The sequence below is a fragment of the Lygodium microphyllum genome, chromosome 26 (assembly GCF_053477565.2).
Source record: "Lygodium microphyllum isolate KBCC chromosome 26, Lygodium_microphyllum_v1.1.10, whole genome shotgun sequence".
Lineage (NCBI taxonomy): Eukaryota > Viridiplantae > Streptophyta > Polypodiopsida > Schizaeales > Lygodiaceae > Lygodium > Lygodium microphyllum.
The window spans coordinates 1,307,912-1,325,865 of NC_141160.1; the positions used below are offsets into that span (position 1 = coordinate 1,307,912).

The 17,954-nt window shown below is 40.6% G+C and overlaps 1 protein-coding gene across 1 annotated transcript; it reads right to left on the reverse strand.

Annotated features, from left to right (window-relative positions):
* Positions 1-15,472: 15,472 nt before the first annotated feature.
* Positions 15,473-17,585, reverse strand: LOC148012940 (transcription factor BOA-like). The gene is made up of 2 exons (XM_087668160.1): positions 17,398-17,585; positions 15,473-16,988 (listed from the first exon to the last, which is right to left on the reverse strand). Exon 2 carries the CDS (start codon positions 16,918-16,920, stop codon positions 15,772-15,774), a length of 1,149 nt encoding a protein of 382 aa, XP_087524286.1. The 5' UTR covers positions 16,921-16,988; positions 17,398-17,585; the 3' UTR covers positions 15,473-15,771.
* Positions 17,586-17,954: the final 369 nt, after the last annotated feature.

Sequence of the window (17,954 nt, forward strand, 5' to 3'; positions counted from 1 at the left end):
TTTAAAAAACCTCTCCATTGGTATTATTACTTCTTGCCTTCTCACTTCTAGCACCCTCACTACAGCTACATATTATAGCTTTCGTCCATAGTTGTTTACAGATGTTTCCATATGATAAACACATACAATTATAAGAGAATGATTGGAGTATAACTCAACCCTTTGGGTTGAACCGTATGTGATCCTACTCTTATAGAGAAAAACTAAGAAAATAAAACATTGGACACATTTATAACCTTAGCTTGGAACTTCAAACTAGTACAATTTGTTAACTTTGAATTCATAAAAGCTTGAATTTCAAAGCATCAAAATCACAATGTCAAATATGGAATAGTGAAAACATTGCCCTATGTTTTTATTGAAAAGGTGTCAAAGTATGGAATGGTAAAAAATTAGCCACATCTAGATCAACATTCTCCACATAGAAATTTTGTTACCCATGCATGGAAATTCAACTATGCATTCATCTGGTATCCTCTAGAGTTCTCTCTTCATTGACTTCATCATTTCTTCTTGCTCAAATTTTCCTCTTCCATTGCCATCTCTCACAAGTTTTCCCCATCAACTTTCGGATTTAGCTTTCATAACCCTCAACCCCATTGCCCACTCCACCAAGATACAGATGTTGGATACCGCCCTTTCAAGAGTCTGTTCCATTGAGAAACAATAATTGTTCAATTGCTTCGACTTCATAGTCTACTCCATTGCAAAACAATGGTTGTTTGCCACCATCTCCAACACCGTGGTCTACTGCATCACAAGAGAGGCCATTGCCTACCCATGGCTCCATAAGAGTTGTACATTTCCTCATATGACTCCATGGACACCAACTCTGATAAGGTCATTAAGCAAACTATCTACAATACATCTCCCTCACTTTCAAAGTGAATCTATGCTATCCCTCCCTCCTATCCCTTTTCTACCATTAGGAAAAAAATGAACTCACAAATGGGCCCTTAAAAATAATATAGTTTAAGATGTGGGCCTTTTGGATTAGCCAATAGAAAGGCTAGATGTTGACATCCATGGAGGGTGAATCTTTTCTCTCTAAATCTTGGGTTTTCTATTAAAAAAGGGGTAGTGGGGGATTAAAAAAAGGAGAATGAATAGTACACAAAATTTGAGTTTCTCTCACCTCATATTTTCCCCCTTTTTTTGGAGAATTTTCAATTTTGGTTTTTTTCCCTCTCACGAAATCAGTTTGACCCAAAAGTTAAGCAACAGACCACTTTCCCTCTCTTCTCTATGCTCATGAATTTTCGTCTCCATTGAAGCTCTGCTGAGAGTAATTAGGGTTTTGAGCGTTCTGCTTACCTCTGCACTTTCTTCTCCAAGCAGCTCCAGATTTTGGGAAAAACATAGGTGCCCATCTCTTTTTGCATTTTCTCCTGTTTACTATTTTTTCAATAGGGTTTGATGTCGTTTCTTACTGTTATTATTGTTTTATTGCAAAGGTTGTTTGCGGCAAGAGACAGAGGTACTCATCTGTGTGTGTGTGTGTGTGTGTGTGTGTGTGTGTTGTTTCTCTTTTATGTTGTGTTTTCAATAGAATTTGATGTTGGTTCTAATTGTTGTTTTCTTGTAGAGTTTATTTGGAGCAAGAGGCAAAGGTGTTAATCTCTCTCTTTGTTTGGTTTTTTTTTTGCTGATATCTTTTCAATACAACATAATGTTAGTTCTAACCCTTGTTGTTGTTTTATTGTAGAGATAATTTTGGGTGACATTGCATAAGTGCTCATCTCTCTCTCCCTCTCTCTTTCTCTCTCCGTTTTCTCTTTTCTACTGTTTTTTCAGTATACCTTCATGTAAATACTAACTCTTGCTATTTTCTTTTGCAGAGATCAATTCGGAAAAGATTGGATAGGTGCTCATTTCTTTCTCTCTCCCGCGTACTCACAGACTCTCTCTTTCTTCATCTCTGCATTATCCCTTTTCTACTATCTTTACAATAGGATTTGATGCTAGTTCTAACTTAAGGATCAATTGTTGTTGCAGCACTTAACACAAGGTAGAGCAGAGATTCTGTAGCTCAATTTATAGGTAAATTTGCCATATTTTGTGGTGCCAAAATTTATTCATTTAATTAGTGACTTTTATGTTTGATGGGATTTATGTTTTCTTATGTCCATCATTTGCAATGGGTTTTGATTAGCAATTATTCAATCTTATCTTCAGCACATCAACTTATAGGTAAATTGGCCATGTTTTATATTGCTTCTATTCATGCAGTTATCTAGATATTTTTTGCTAAAAGGGATTCATGCAAGTATTTTTGTTAAAAGGGATTCATGCATGTGTTTTTTTGTACATACAGGTATTGTACAAGGTTTAGGTGAAGCATATAACTCTCGATCGACTATTTTGATATGGTGAGTGATTCCTTTGTGCTGGATGATATGGATCTGTTGGAAATCGATGGTTCCAAAATCCTCCGCTTTATTGGTCCTATGTGTCCATTTGGATCTCCATGCCAATTAGCAATGATCCATGAAACTGTTGTATCATATCATCCATATAACACACAATGTGTTGAGTCTTAGAATATCTCAGGTGTCAATCCAATGTGCCTATTAAGATTTGCATGCCATGTGGCTGCTATCCTTGTAACAACTACTCTATAATGTCCACATTTCATACAATGTATTGAGTCAAATCAAAATCCTCTTCATTATAATAAAATCTATTTTTGTGAAATTCTATGAGTATTCTTGTGCTATTCTTTTCATTACATTTCATGTAAATGGTATTATTAAAGTGATGCCTTGAAATTGAATCTATACTTTGTGTTGATGTATATATCCACATGCATTTCGATATCGATATTTATGTATGTTTACAAAAGTGTAAACATCTCTTAATGCCATGTTGATTTGTATGGCATATTGGTGATTACTAGACAGACTTAAAATGCTTATTATTTAGGGGTTAATACATATTTCTTTACATCTAATGCGTAGGTTATAATGCCTAAGAGAATAACAAGCATTCTCTCGATAGAATTACGTAAGAGAAAAGATGAAGGAAATTGAATCACCGATACGTATCATTGCTCGTCTTGGGTACATATGTGTCCAAGTATGAAGGGAACTTTCAGGGTGAAAGCATCTGCAATTGCAGATGTATCAAAGCACTGGAAGGGTAAAATTTTAGCTCTTTGATAAAGGAATATTGATTCTCACCTTGTAATAGAGGCATTTGTACAACATGTATTCATGCAAAAACAAATACATATTGCGCCCACTCTGCCCTTTCAACAAAACATTGCAAATAGTAAGTATTTGTAACTGATTGAGAATGAGAAATTTCATGATACCTAAGTAACAACTTGTCTCGTATTTACAGAAGTATACCCTTCGGATTGCTGTGTGTGACAAAATGTTGAGAGTTTCATTGGTTCTTTTAAGTGTTACCACCTCGAAATTGGTAGATTGCTCTTTGAGGGGCGTACAACTAAGCAGATCGCAGAGGACCTTGTTTTTTTCTATGACTCCAAGTACATATTGGCCAAGGGGAGTCGAGAATATGGAATCCTTGAGTCTATGCACATATCGAATCTCAATAGCATAGAATGGCCATTGTGTAGTAGCGACATTTTGCACATGTGTAGCACAAAAATTTCAGCAGACATATTGAATTCTATGAAGCCAAGCACCGGCTCAAAGAATGTACATCTAAGTTTGTTAATACCGATTGCAATTTTTGCACACATGTTCAAGGAATGTAAGGGTTTGAGACGTACCAAAAGCACGTATGTCATAAAAAATGCATCAAAGGATTATGTAGCAAGGATTCTAGGCAAAACTTGGATATAAAAAATAACTCACAGTCGTGACACAGTGGAGTGTTCAAGTCACAACAAGGGACATAGCTTTCAGGTAAATTTTTTCTCTCTTAATTGACTATTATCTTACTTTGGGATGAATCGGCTAACTTTCCTTTTCAATTACAGGTACTTTGTCGCACGACAGACTTTATACCTAGTGTTCAAGTATCGTAGATGGAGGATGCTCAAGGGTAAATGGTTGTGCCTTGATCAAGTCATGCATGAAATTGCAGCTGTGGATGTTACTGTCATTTGTGAGGGCCACGAGCCCCAAGTGTTACAAATGGAGGATGATTGGCCTTTGAGTATAATGCGCTAGGAAATTACAATGTTAATGCAGAATCCACCTGTTAGCTTCTATTTTAAACTAGATGGTAGAAAAATTTGAAGTCGAGCTAAGGATACTGTTACTAGCGGAAAGTGTGTGGCTCCACATATTTTAGAAATTGTAGAGTCTCCCTAAAAATCTCAACACCACAAGTAGTAATATCCAACACCTATAAATTTTTGGATTTTTTTTGCCAATAGAATATTGTCGCTTACAAACTTGCAATATTTAAAAATTATGGTATTTATGCAAAATCATACACTTGTTATACACTTTCCACATCAACACATTTACATATGCATGTAAACTTTACAAAGACGTAAGTAAAGCCATAACTAAATATCATATGCAAACAATTCTTAATGGTTTAAAACTTAAGGTTTTTAAGGTAGAACTAGTTTAGTTCTTGTTTCATTGTTTCATTTCACACTTTCTCTCTTCATCTCTTTATATCCACCACATCCCTCCTACCTGCTACGATGGATGCTCATGCACACTTTGATGAGTGGATCCACCCTTGAAAGCATGCTCTCATCGCTGGATCCCCCCTTCAGGTTTTGGAAGACTTTGTGAGCACCATTGCTACATGCACATACTCCATCGAGGGATCCGACATGACTTGGGTGCCTCTGGAACAACTCATGGTATTTCAGGCAAGGAAGAATCACCAAAAAGTGGTGAATAGATGTCTGGCCCATGTGGATCCTTTGCACAAAGTATGCATTGTTCCCATGGGAAGTGCACCAGGTACATCACCTTTGGATCTCGTGGAGTGTGATTGCGCATTGGCAATTTACCTCCTTGCATTGGATACACCCCTAGAGGAGGAGAGCAATGAAGATACAACTCCACAAGTTGTTTCTATCACATACACAGGAGAAGAACCAATTGAAGAGCTCATAAATGTTGAAAAGGAACATCGGGTGGTGGCAGAACAAGGGTTGGCTCTCATGGTGTCATCTTCTTCAGAATAGCCACAAGTCGACAAACCCAACCTTGCCTCCTTGACGCCCATTGAAGTAGATAGTGTACAATACTTGCTTCTATCAGATGTACTGCAATACTTGAAGATGAAGGAAGAAGAGTTGTTTTCCATCCTAGTCAGGATTCAATGGAAGACCTGATCAATTATGATTACATGGATGTACATCTGACGATGACAAAGATTGGAAGATATAATGGTACAATCTTAGATAATGTGAGTGCCATCATAGCAGCACAGGAATATATTACCTTGGTTGAAGAAGATTACATTGTGTCGGATGCTGAATTTGAAGCACTACAGCATGATTTGTTCGAACCAAGGCCCCACGAAATGAAGATACAAGATGATCTAGAGAAGGTGAGATTTCTAACTACCATATATTTTTATGCGATGAAACTTAACGATAAGGTGCGTCCGGTCCCCTGGAGTCCACCGGTGAAATATTGGCAAAAAATGATGATTGCAGTTGCCATATCTAAAGTCTGGTGTCTGGGGCTACTTTCTGGCCCAGAATCATTTTTTGCCCCGGTGGACTCTGGGGGACCCGACACACCCTACCATCAAGTTTCATTGCTTTCTGATAACTCTAGGTTAGTCGTTAAATATATTGTTTGATTTGACTTTGTCATTTGGGACATACTATATATAGATGAGTTTGCATCAAGGTAAGGAGGAGCTCAACATGCGGATCGACGAAAGGATTCAGCTCTAAAGGAGTATATTGGTAACCTTGTTGTAGATTTGGTAGTCTTCCATAAGAAGTGCTCACTAGGAGGGCAAGAAATAATAATAAAAATTCAAGCTTTGACCAAGTTTGGACCTTTTTAAGCGATACTTGTGACATCTAGCTTGGAGAAGGTGGTGCTAATTAAGCAGTCAAAGCTTCTTTACTTGTTTGACTAAATATGTGGTGGAGCAATGTGTGTGCTTGCTACATTAGGTGACCTTGCTAAAGTGTCAGATCCGCTTCTCCCGGAGAAAGAGTTGAAAAGGGATTTTTGAAGCAAAGGAGGAACTTATATTTTCATCAGAAGCTGGCCCCTCCTCTCCACCAATGAAAAAGCCAAGAAACAATTGAGAGTTCTTATTGGCTATTGGCTTTTTGTATCTACCATCACTAGCAGCCATCACATGTATTTTTCTTGATGAATATAAGATACTTTACTTTATCCCTATAAATAAATATTTCTGAAATAAATGTGTGGTTCATATAAGTGTAACAATAATGTGTGGTACGTGAATGACGCATTCGCATACATTAACATAATTCAACGCGTAGTACCGCACTTGCGATTGTGTAAGTGTGACGATAATGTATAGTGCATGAATGACGCATTCGCATACATTAACATAATTCAATGTGTAGTATTACACTTGTAATTGTGCATAAGCAATAACGTAACTTGTATCTGTACGTATTACTACTTTCAATGCGTTCATACGTTAAACAAAAATTAAGAATCATGAGTTTCAAGAAACAAAACAAAACAACTTTACTCAATTATTTAAATTCAGTACACATCGCATGAGATATTATGTATATATAAATAAATATTCCAATGTGGCAAAGTATACAAAATATTTTAGCCTTCCAAGATATTATGGTGCTATAACACTCATTACAAACCTTGCATCATTAATCTAGTAAACTATGGCGTAGTTCCCTTGCCGTGTCGAAGCCGAATAATAAAGTTCACGTCTTTATCTGTGATTGTGACACGCTTTGCATAGATAACTGCAAGTTGTGTATCATCGAACAAGTCGATGAGAAACCCCTCTACAGTTGCTTGTAGGGCCTCCATAGCTGCAGCAGTGCACCTTCCCATTGGTGGGCCATCCCGCACTCATGCCCAAAATCTTCCCATCCCTTTCAACTCCAAGTCTTGCATAACTTCCCGAATAACCTTATAAAAAGAACTTTTCCGGATAAGAAGCTTGTATCCACGTTGGATTCTCCTTATCTCTCGAAGGACGACAGTGCCCGATTTCCATCTCCTCTTCTTCTGTAGTGGTCCTTGTGCTCTATGGGAAGCACCTGTTGCTACACTAGAGGAAGCTCCACCTTGTGTTCCAGATGGCGGGCCTTGGCGTGATATCTTTCCGGGGCCAAAACGGCAACATGCTTGCTTGGTGCGTGTCTTGCAAGCTCGAGGAGGGCAAGACGAAGAAGAGACTGAGATTGGGGATGTGAAAATAGAGGAAGCAAAGAAAGCAAGATGCAAAAATGAGAAGAAGAATGAACTTTTAACCCATTTAAATCCCAAATAATCGAGTTAATGCAACTTCATACGCACTGTCCATCGTGTGATAATAAATCCATAACCTTATATCAGAATGCGATGAAACTTCACACGCGCACTTGTTAGGTGGCTAAGAGCTGCACGTGTGACGTTTCGTCGCATTCCGATACAGTTTAGTATTTTAAAAATTATCCCACACCAAAATTATGGATGGATTGATAATTGATAAATCAACATTGCGACTACTGGCCCTTATAAACTTTGCACCACAATACAGCGAAGATGCACAGTCAAAGTTGAGAGCGAATGACAAGTGTAAAATTTTAATTCATATTTTAAAGGCACATACAATAATTTTGCACTGGGACATAGTCATATGTCCAATGCACGAGGATAACACTATGCCAAAAAAAATAACATTACAAACTGTGTTCATTCCATTGAAATGAATGCATCCTTCACTGTTAGAATATTTCTTACAAGTTGGAAGTCCTTGGGAGTTACAGTGATGCGCTTCGCATGTATTATACAACGTTGAGCATCAGTCATCAAGTCAACTAAAAAGGCCTCTGCAGCACACTGTAGAGCATGAAGACATTCTTTTGTAAAGCAATCATGTCTATCCTGACCTTGTGCTAAAAACCACCTCCTACTTTCTGTGCAGTAGAGGTCTTGCATAATCTCGCGAACAAGTCTCAAGAAGCTCGTCTTCGGAATGATGAGATCAAAAGAGCGTTGATACCTCCTAATTTCTCTCAAGGCCACTGTACCTGGCTTCCACTTGCATTTTTTGTGGGGATGATGAGGAGAACCCTTGTGAGGGCGGCTTGAGGAAGGTGGGTTAGGTTGAGAAGGGGGTGCATCTGAGCTAGTAGATGCTCCAAGGGACTGAACACGATATGGGGCTCTGAGCGGAAGCTTATTTGCAACTACCTTAGACCTAGCCATATTTCCTGCACAAAAGATGTGAGAACTCAATGAATAAGATAGAAAGTGAAACCCTCTTTTATATAATCCTAAACTATAAGACTCATTCACATAGATGCACACTCTCTCTTTCTCTCTTAAACTATGAATTGCATTCACACTGAAAACATTATTCATCTTACTATCTTAGCTCTCTTCAAACCCATTTGCTGCCTTGTCAAAGCCTTGTCTCTAGCCACTTGGCATGGTTTTCTTTGGCACTTGAGGCTTCATAACGCACTCTTTTAGTGACATGACGTGATTCCATCATGTCTGCAATCAATTCATTAACACTTTCATTTGCTCTCTTTTGCGAGAGTTTAGCTTCATCCCCTACTATAATCCTATACCACCAAGATAGCAATTGCATCATTGGATTGTTACCATTCATCCCTCCACCATGATCAGTTTTTCTTTGGTATGCACCACGCGCTACCCAATGTGAATTTTCCATCCCTTATATGGACCAAATTTCGATGTTTCCCTTTTCTGCAAAGTATGGCTCATGTGCCTCAAGGATATGCTACAAAGACACATATCACACGAGTAAAACTATGCTCAATAGTTTATACAATTCATACAATTTTAAAATATTAACTTAGTACGCACCATGTAATGTATGATAGCTTTTGCCCCATACTTCCACCATGTTTTCATAGAAGCTATGCACATCATTGATAAATTCTTGCTTATCTTCATTGTTAAACACCATCTTACGAAGTAAGGGAGCCAATTTGTTAAGACTTATCTAAACCTTAGCTTTGGCCAATCTTGTTTTTCCTCCATTACTTCGATCACGAACTGCAAAATGTAACTTTTTCCACCCATCGTAGTCCTGCGGCCTACGAACCATGACATTCCCTTCCACATTGATGGGTGCTGAGAGAAACTTCCTAGCCTTTGCTCCTCCAAAGCAAGGCTTTTTTGGCAAGTTACCAAATTTTCTTGATCTCTTCTCATCTTTTTCAATCATCACTTCATGCTTCTGTAGCCCAATTTCTGATAGCACTCGCTCCGCATTCCTACACGTTGCAATGGCTTCTTTTTCTAGTTACATCCTATAAGCAAAGCAAATGTATTCATATACAAGTTTCTCCATGATTCTGACAAAAGCATGCAATAAACAAATGTGAATACAATCCAATGGAATGTTGAAGATGGGCTTCCAAGTAGGATCTTCTCTATTGCACGTCGGTGCAGCACTTGTCACCCTTTGCCAATTCTTCTTTCCGTTCTTTCCTTCAACCCTCTCTGTCAAGTAATTTAGGCATGGATTCTTTGTATTTGCACCATTGGAGATTCCACACATGCATTTTAAAGTTTTTGAGTCTCCTGCAAGATGTCATTCAACCAAGTATTGACCATACTCTTCAACCGAGAGCATCTCACCATGTTCCTGACGATCGATGATGCTTGGAATGCTTGTGTGTATAAAGAACAGTTGCAGCACCTCAAACGTTTCCTTAGGAACTTCAAATGCAGCGAGCCACCACACATGGCGCTCAGATTGAACACTAGAGTTCCTTAGGTTGTTCTTATTGAATTGTAAAGCTCTATTCATCAGAGTTACATTAACTCTTTCAAGCTTTACTTCTTTGACGACCTCACTTTCATCTAATTTTATAACAAACTGCAATTTACCATTACATTCATGAACATACATATTGTAGTACATTACCATTGCCGACTCCACCTTGTACAAATCTAAATAGTAATTGTTGAGTTCAGTGAACTTCACCTCATATGCATTTTTAGTCCCAACCTTTAGTGTTTCCACACATTGAACATGCATGGGATCTCCTATCAACTCCAAAACCTTTATATTAAGTTGCCGTCGGGCCTCTATTAACTTTGAAGATTGAGGAAGAGGCATGATTCTATTTCTCTTCAGCACACGACCAAACCCAGCCTTCACACCTTTGAATATCTTTGAGTAAGTCGTCATGCTAATACCAGCCCTGTCACAAATAGATTGTGCATCCACAGCTGAGAACTCATTTGACACATCTTTTAATGTGCACTCAATCACCTTTTCCTTCACAGCTTTAAACTTAGGATTGCTCAAAGCGTTTTCCAATGTACTTGCCTTCAACAATCCACTAATACACAATCCAACCCCACCGCTACCTTACATGCTTTGATACGTCGCTTCCACTGGCCGCTAGTCACAATTAACTCATTGATTGGCTTCTTCTTTTGTTTGCGCTCCTGTGTTAGCTTGCTGTTCATCTTTCTCAAGTCGTCCAATTGTGCCTTTGCTTCCTCACATGAGATACCAATGTCATGGATGGTGTTCTGCATTGAAATACTTTAATTATTTTGTTAAATTATAGTGTCATTCAACTGTACCACTTGTCCTATGAGCTGTTGTATATGAAGTTGATGTGCAGGATCACATCATGGCAATTTTTTATGGTTGCTTGGCAAGTTGTAAATACTTTGAACGCTTGATTATTGAGTCGCCTAGTATAACCAAGTAACCCATTTTCACCCTCGCACACATACTTCAACAAATTTGTGATTCCTGATAAAGTTGGAGGTCTATTGTTGAAGGGATCAATTGGGTAGATTCCCCCATCAACCCACAAATCCACATGTTTCAATCCCATTTGCATGTAACTCTACAAAACCTGAGGGTTGATACTAGTACGCTGGGTTCTTTTGAATAATGGGACATATTCAATCTCTACCTCAATATACAACATATTTCTTGTATTCATTTTACTATTAATAGAAACGGTGAGCCTACTTGGTTGTCACAGGAGGTAGAGTGGAGATGCACAGAGAGGCACACAAATGTGCCAAGAAAAAGGAGGATGTAAGTAATTCACTCTGTTAATGAAGGTTGCATAAACACAAAGAAAAGGTCACAATAGAGCCATGAGAGAGTATAGATATGGGGAGAAAATGCTCATAAGGTAGAGATATCCAAAACTTTTCGTATTTTAGATATTTCTATTTCACCTCAAAAACATCTTCAAAAAACACGAAATTTGACCAATTGGTTTGTTTTTTTACCAAAAGCTAGAATAAAAAATCCCCAAAAATTTTTAAAAGGAACTTTCGAAATTTCATTTTCCTTGTTCTCGATTAAAAAATCAATTACCTCATATCTACTAATCATTTTGCATTGAAAACAAAACACCATACTCCCGTAACGAACTCCTTTTTTAATATAAAATTTGGTTTTAAAAGATTTATTGAATGAGGAGAGAGAGAATCTGAGTATATCTTTGTAGATACTATAAAAAAAGTAAAACGAGATTGCAAAAGTGGAGAGAGAAGAGGATTACTTTACTATTTTTCTCTCCTCTTTTCCGTTTGAGGAGGAGAGAGGGGGAGGTTAAATGGCCCATTTGTAAGTTCATTTTTTTCCTAATGTCAATTTCGAGAGGCCACCTTTTGAAGTTGTCTAGCTTCCGTTCCATCACAGCCTCAAACACCTTCCCCAACATTGTTCTCAATCCTTCATCATCAAACACACCAAAGGCCATAATTCATGGGTTTCAAATTTTCAGATCTCCTTGAGAGGGGGAATTCAAAGAGGGAATTAGAGGGGGCTTCAAAGAGGCAAATCTTCTTCAATTTTCAGAAGCGGTCACTATTCGCATGCCTTGCAACAAGCCTAGGCTGCCTCCTCTATTGTTTTGGATGCCACCACCCACGATCTACATGATTTACACACACTAAAGCCTTGGATGTTTCAGTGATGCCTTGCTGCCACCACCTTCCCATCTTGTCCGACATGGAGACAAAGATCAAGCACACCGTCACATTCCTCTCCTATGGTCGCATTTTGGGAACCATCAAATATTACCTTGTCTACTATTCTTCCTTACAAGTTCTCTCTCGGGTGGAGTTATTTCCTTTCTTGGTTTACAAGTATTTCTCTCGTCATTTAGTACACATGCCACCTCATTGTCCTTACTTGGGGATCCCCTGAGTGTATACTTTTTTGGGCCTGTCTCTTACAGGGGGCCTTTTTGGGCCTGACAGGGGGCCCAGGGGGTGTTGAGCAACCAAAGTCATTAGATGCATTTACATTTAATTCAAGAGCATTTAATTTTGGTCTCACATAACAGCCCCAAAAAGGCTTAATTCATATTCTTTGGCATTTATAGCACATGGTAGGACACTTCAGTCTCTCTCCTCCCCAATCAGCTGGTGCCTTCTTCCACAACTGCCACTGCTGCATTTGGCTCCATCAAGAGTTACCAACAAAAGCTGACAGCCCGCCATGACCTGTCCAGAGGATATCCAGCTGTTAGCAACGTCACCAACCTCCAATAGACTGATTTAAGCTGCTACCCAGCCTGTTCCAAGGCTCCTACAGCTGTCACCGTGCTTCCAGCCACCAGGTACACTAAGCAGACAGGCCGCCTTGCTGCCTTTGGTGTCGAGCTTCTACTCCAGATCTATGTTTGCTGTGCCAGAGGTCTTCAGGACCTGACAGACCTGTGCCTTCTGCTGCTGCTTCTGCTTCCAGACAGCCGCCCAGCTCACCAAGCATCTTCCACAGCAGTTGCCAAACATCCAGCACGTGCACTTCACTGTTTGGAGGCTCCAACCTGCTGCCACTTTTGCATTTTCTCCTCCACTTGGCTGCCTAGCAGTCAACTTGACAGTGGCCATCATTCTTCATCACTGACAGGTCTTCAGGACTAAGTTTCATTCCCTCTACCATTGCCCTTCATTATCCAGAGTCTCTCCAACATTTCCCTGCCCAGAGGACTGCATTTTGCTCCCTTCACATAGCCTTCCTTGATGGGTGCTGCCACCTGATCAGCCAAGACAATGCAATCATCTCCAATCTTTGATTGGTGTCATCAACTTGACTCTACTCACCTCAATACCAGTCCTAGAGACATGAAACCTTGACGCTCTTGCCTCAGCATTCAACATGATTCAATGAGTGTGATTCACTACGTTATTCTTCTGTGTTTCTGAGATCTTTGTCACAGTGTTTGGCGTACGCATTTTGTTCCTTGCCACAAACCCTACCGTTAATCTACAAAACCGTGCCTTAAACATTGAGCAATTGTGCCTAAATCTTGAATGAAATCTCACTCCTTGAAACTATTCAGTCAGAGATTTTCTCCAATCAAAGTGGTACATTCACAACTTGTGTCAGATGTTTCTCAATTTTCTCCAAAAAGTAGTAAGATCACATTCTCATTTCAGTTGCACTAATCCTATCTAACCATTTGCAGTCAATGAATTATCAAAATTACCATTCAAATGTGCCTTAATCTCTAGTCCCCACACCCCATAAATGCAAGAGGGGAGGTATGCCCAGTGAAACCAGTGACTAGGAGTCATGCGAGCCGTGTTACCACTTTCACTGCTAGAATTCAGGACAGCAGCTCCAACAGCTGCAGGACTGCAACATCAGCAAGGAAATACAACACGTAACACGAATGTCAGCATTTGAGCTGCTGAAACACAGCTCAGTCTAGCTGACCCCTGCTCTGTAATGCTACCTGTGTGCTGTTAAAGAAGCTTGCTGCTGCCTATGTGCCACCCAGGCTCCACTATTGCTGCTGCCTCTTGGACACCTGATGCCTGCTGCTGTCATAAAAGAGCGGCTCATGATGAAGGAGAGGTGAAGGAAAATGCAGATGCAATGAAGCATACGGGCACTGGCACCATGGGGGCACACTCATACTCATGCACAATACAGCAAATGAGCAGACATTGTCTGCCACTGCTGAGTTCTCAGAATTGCAATCCAGTGATCTACCTGTATAGGAAACCTCTTGTATACCCTTTCACTTCACTAACCAGGTGTGAGTCTCTGGTTTTTTTTTCTCAGTTAGTGTATTTTCCTTGGTATTCGGCCTAGCAAGAATGTGTATGTGAGCTGCCTCTTTTATTTTAATGTTTCTTTGATCCAACCATCATCTACCAAAGAGCCCTTGTAGGGACAAAAGATTAGGATGGATTGTAAGGGAGCCAAAAGCTTGTTTTGATATAGCTTCCCACTATGCAGTTTCCCCAATTGAGGCTTTGTTTTTCTGTTTTTACCTCACCCTCCCAGCTTACCATTGCAATGGTAGGTCACTCTCAGTATGCAGTTGTAAAGAAGTAATAGTGATACTCCAGACCTGCAATTCACATGAACAATTCTCCATGCTCCATGAAGCTCCCACCTCATTGCCTTCTTCACAACTACTAGCAAGTAAAATGGCCAAGATGTCAGAAGGAGACTGACTCTGCAGGGATTATTAATGTTTCCATCATTTGGCTGCTGCAAACTGTTTCTTTGTTCCTGTATGACCTGCACTGCAGATCTTTCACAATGAGTATAGAACAAATCTAGAGTTACCTTTTAGAAAAGTCACACCTTGGGATCTTGGGCTCAAATCCCGAATTCATTGATACTCTGCTAGGCTGGACTTATTTGCTTCTCACAAGGACCCAGTGACTACAAGAAGCATGGTAAACTAAAGAAGTATAATAACACAGGGCTCCCCTCCCTGCTCCCCCTGCATCGCTCACCTCCTGGAACATGTTGGTTCCTGTTGTTATCTGTACGAGCTTCCCTGAATGCAAGTTGCATGCTTGTTTATACAACTCTATAGAGCTGAAACTGTGATTATATGCTGTACATTTAAGATCCTTGACTTCCTAAACCATTTTTAAACTATGTGCAGAGTTGAAAAATTGCTGGATACACATAGGACCCTCTTCAAAGGACTGCATAGCTCAAGAGGCAGCGACCTCTATCAATGCAAGTCAACCCAAAACTCTCCGTGCAGTCACAACTCTATTTTGCAATAGACCAGCAAAATTAAATTACATGGCAGACTTAGCCTAGTGGCATAACCAAGCTATTTTATCGACCATGAAGTGTGGAGATGATCTTGAGAATAAAACCACACAAGTACCAACTGAGTCAACAATAAATTTCACATGCTTGCATGCGAAACATGCATTTATGGTGACATATCACAAATTAATAGACACATTGCACCTAAATTTTCCCAAACTGAGCACAGTTCTTGGTTACTATTTGGAGAACAACAAAAGAAGAATACAACCCTAAGTAAACAAAAAAACAAATTCTGCACAACAACAAAGATACTCTAGAGCATTGGACAACAGAACAACTAGATCACAACTCACAGTCAGAATCAACCATGCGAATACTTTGACAGTATCTGAACATACAATATGGAATGAATTTGCTGTCTACAAGCAGTGTACACTGATGGTGAACCCTGCAAGGCCAGTAAAACAGATTGAGGGATCCAAACAATCAATACACGGACTCTGCTGAAGCAGCTCAGAACCTGAAGCAGGAGTATCTTGTACTTGATACGATGGTACCAACTTCCAACAGCATGCATATTGTTAATCCTAGCACAACTCATTTAGAAAGCTCCACTGTCCAGCCTTAGCATCTGCAAAGCATGGTGGAATCCACTTCCTACTGACTTCCTGTACGAAACAGCTGGAGAATATGATGAGAAGAGGAGGCAGGCTGACTTTGATTGCTTCCAAACATTTCTTTTTGATCCCCTGGCATGAACATTTGTGGCGGAGCCCTTGGAAGGGTATTATAGGTATAGGGACCCATTGGTGCAAAAGGCCCGGCTGCATTAACATTCCCAGCTAAGTGTGGCCTTCCCAAAGAGATTGGGCCATGAGGTGCAGGAAATGGGACTGGCATTGCTTCTTCCATATGACCAGGAGGAATACCTGTCAAAAACCTCGTAGAGGCTGCAAGACTGGGAGGCACAGGAGTAGAAGCAAAAAGCTGATCTGAAGACGATGGCCCTTCAGTAGAAAGGCCCTGCATCCTTTTAAGATAAAGTCTGTACTTCTGCAAATGACTAGCAACATTCTCTCTTGTCAGGCCCTCTACATTCATCAGTTGCATAATGGTTTTGGGCACAGCATTCTTGATGCCAAGATGAGCAACTGCTTCGACGAATCTTTTGTGCAATTCTGGTGTCCAGACCAATCGAGGGCGCTTTGGAGTCCGTGTAGCCTGATCCTCATTAGAGTTATCTTGAATGGGCCCTGACTCAGCCTCCTCAGGCTCCAGATCCATTTCAACCCTGGGGTTTCGGGCTGTACCATCGCTACTATCAGTTCCCCCAAGGCAAGGAGCAACTGAAGCAGCAGCTCCAATCTCAGGGCTACCTTCCTGCTTCTGTTCTGCATTGAAGCTATTAGGACCTAGATTATTCACTCTAGATGACCCGACAAAGCCTCGCTTATTGTTTGGAAGAAATCCTCCCGGTACCCCATGAGCAGATTTTGCATTTTGATGATCGCCAATCTGCTCATCAGCACCAATATCAAAGCTATTGTCATCCAGCGCCTGTTCAGACTGTGAAGCCACCAGGAAGTGTGGGAGCAACAAGCTGGAGGAGTGCCTCAGGTTTGCAAAGGTGGACTCTGATGCTCGGTTTACATCTGCCATGGTTCGGAAACGAACCTGTTCAGAGCTGATGCTGAAAGCTGATGCAAGCTCCGGTGAGATAAGGCTGAGGGAGAGCGGAGTAAGCTCAGCAGGAGTGGGAAGCCCATCCTCCCATTCCCTAACTCTGTCATTGTTAACCTGTGCCATATTAGACAACGGTGCCGTTCTTCCTTTCCTCACGGCAGAGCATCAGCATGTATTGCATTGCATGCTACCTGTAGCAAAACCATTCATATCACTGGCACCTCGAAGGTCATTCAAGTCAAAGGAGTCGTTTTCTGTTTGTGAATAACAGGGAATTGAAAGGTGAATGCTATTGGAAAGCTAGGTATTAGAGTCCCCTGTGCCGCAGGTGTGTCAGGATCAGCATTTAGACGCACTACAGGATTCACTATCAATTGCAGGGTTATGTCCTAAGGGCTGATCCTGCCACTCGCCAATGCAAGAGGAAAGTATGGCCCTCGAGAGGGACTGATGTGCAGCTGTCACTATTTTCCTCTTGCATATGACCAGAGGCAGAGGGCATACTCCATCATAAGCCTCGAATTGTCACACATTCGGACAGACCCAGAGAGATACACTGACAGAAAAGAGCAGAGAGAGAGAGAGAGAGAGAGATCTTACCTCCTGAGTATCGGCCAGTCTGAGCCTCCAAAGACTTTCCTTATCGTGATGATGATGACGATTACGATCGGCGTTTTCTTACGATCGATGGGCGCGCCGCTGTGGATGATGAAGGCAGCGGCAGCAGCTGCATCCCATCATTTGCTTTTCGACGAACCATCCAGCCCTTTCTGATTTATTTACAGACCAGTAGGACCCTTTTTTTTATCATGAGATCTTCCAAAGCATTTCTTATCTTAATAATCCAACAACTACATGCAACCACCTTTCAATATCTTTAAGTATCCTTGTGAAAGAGATACACTAGGGTAGGGTAAAGGGGACAATGAAGTGAGGTGGTTGAAGAAGTGGCAAGTTTCAAAATGTACTTCAGCAAAACATGCTCGGTAATTTCTAGATAGTCATATCTACTGTGAGTCATGGAGGCGGCTAGCCCCACGTCCAATATGCCCTAAAGCACCACGTGTTGTACTACCATGCATGCAGGTGGCGCTGGCCAAGAGGTAGAGGACTAAGGAGATGAGCCCAAAGACGCATATGCCTTTGCATGACTACAA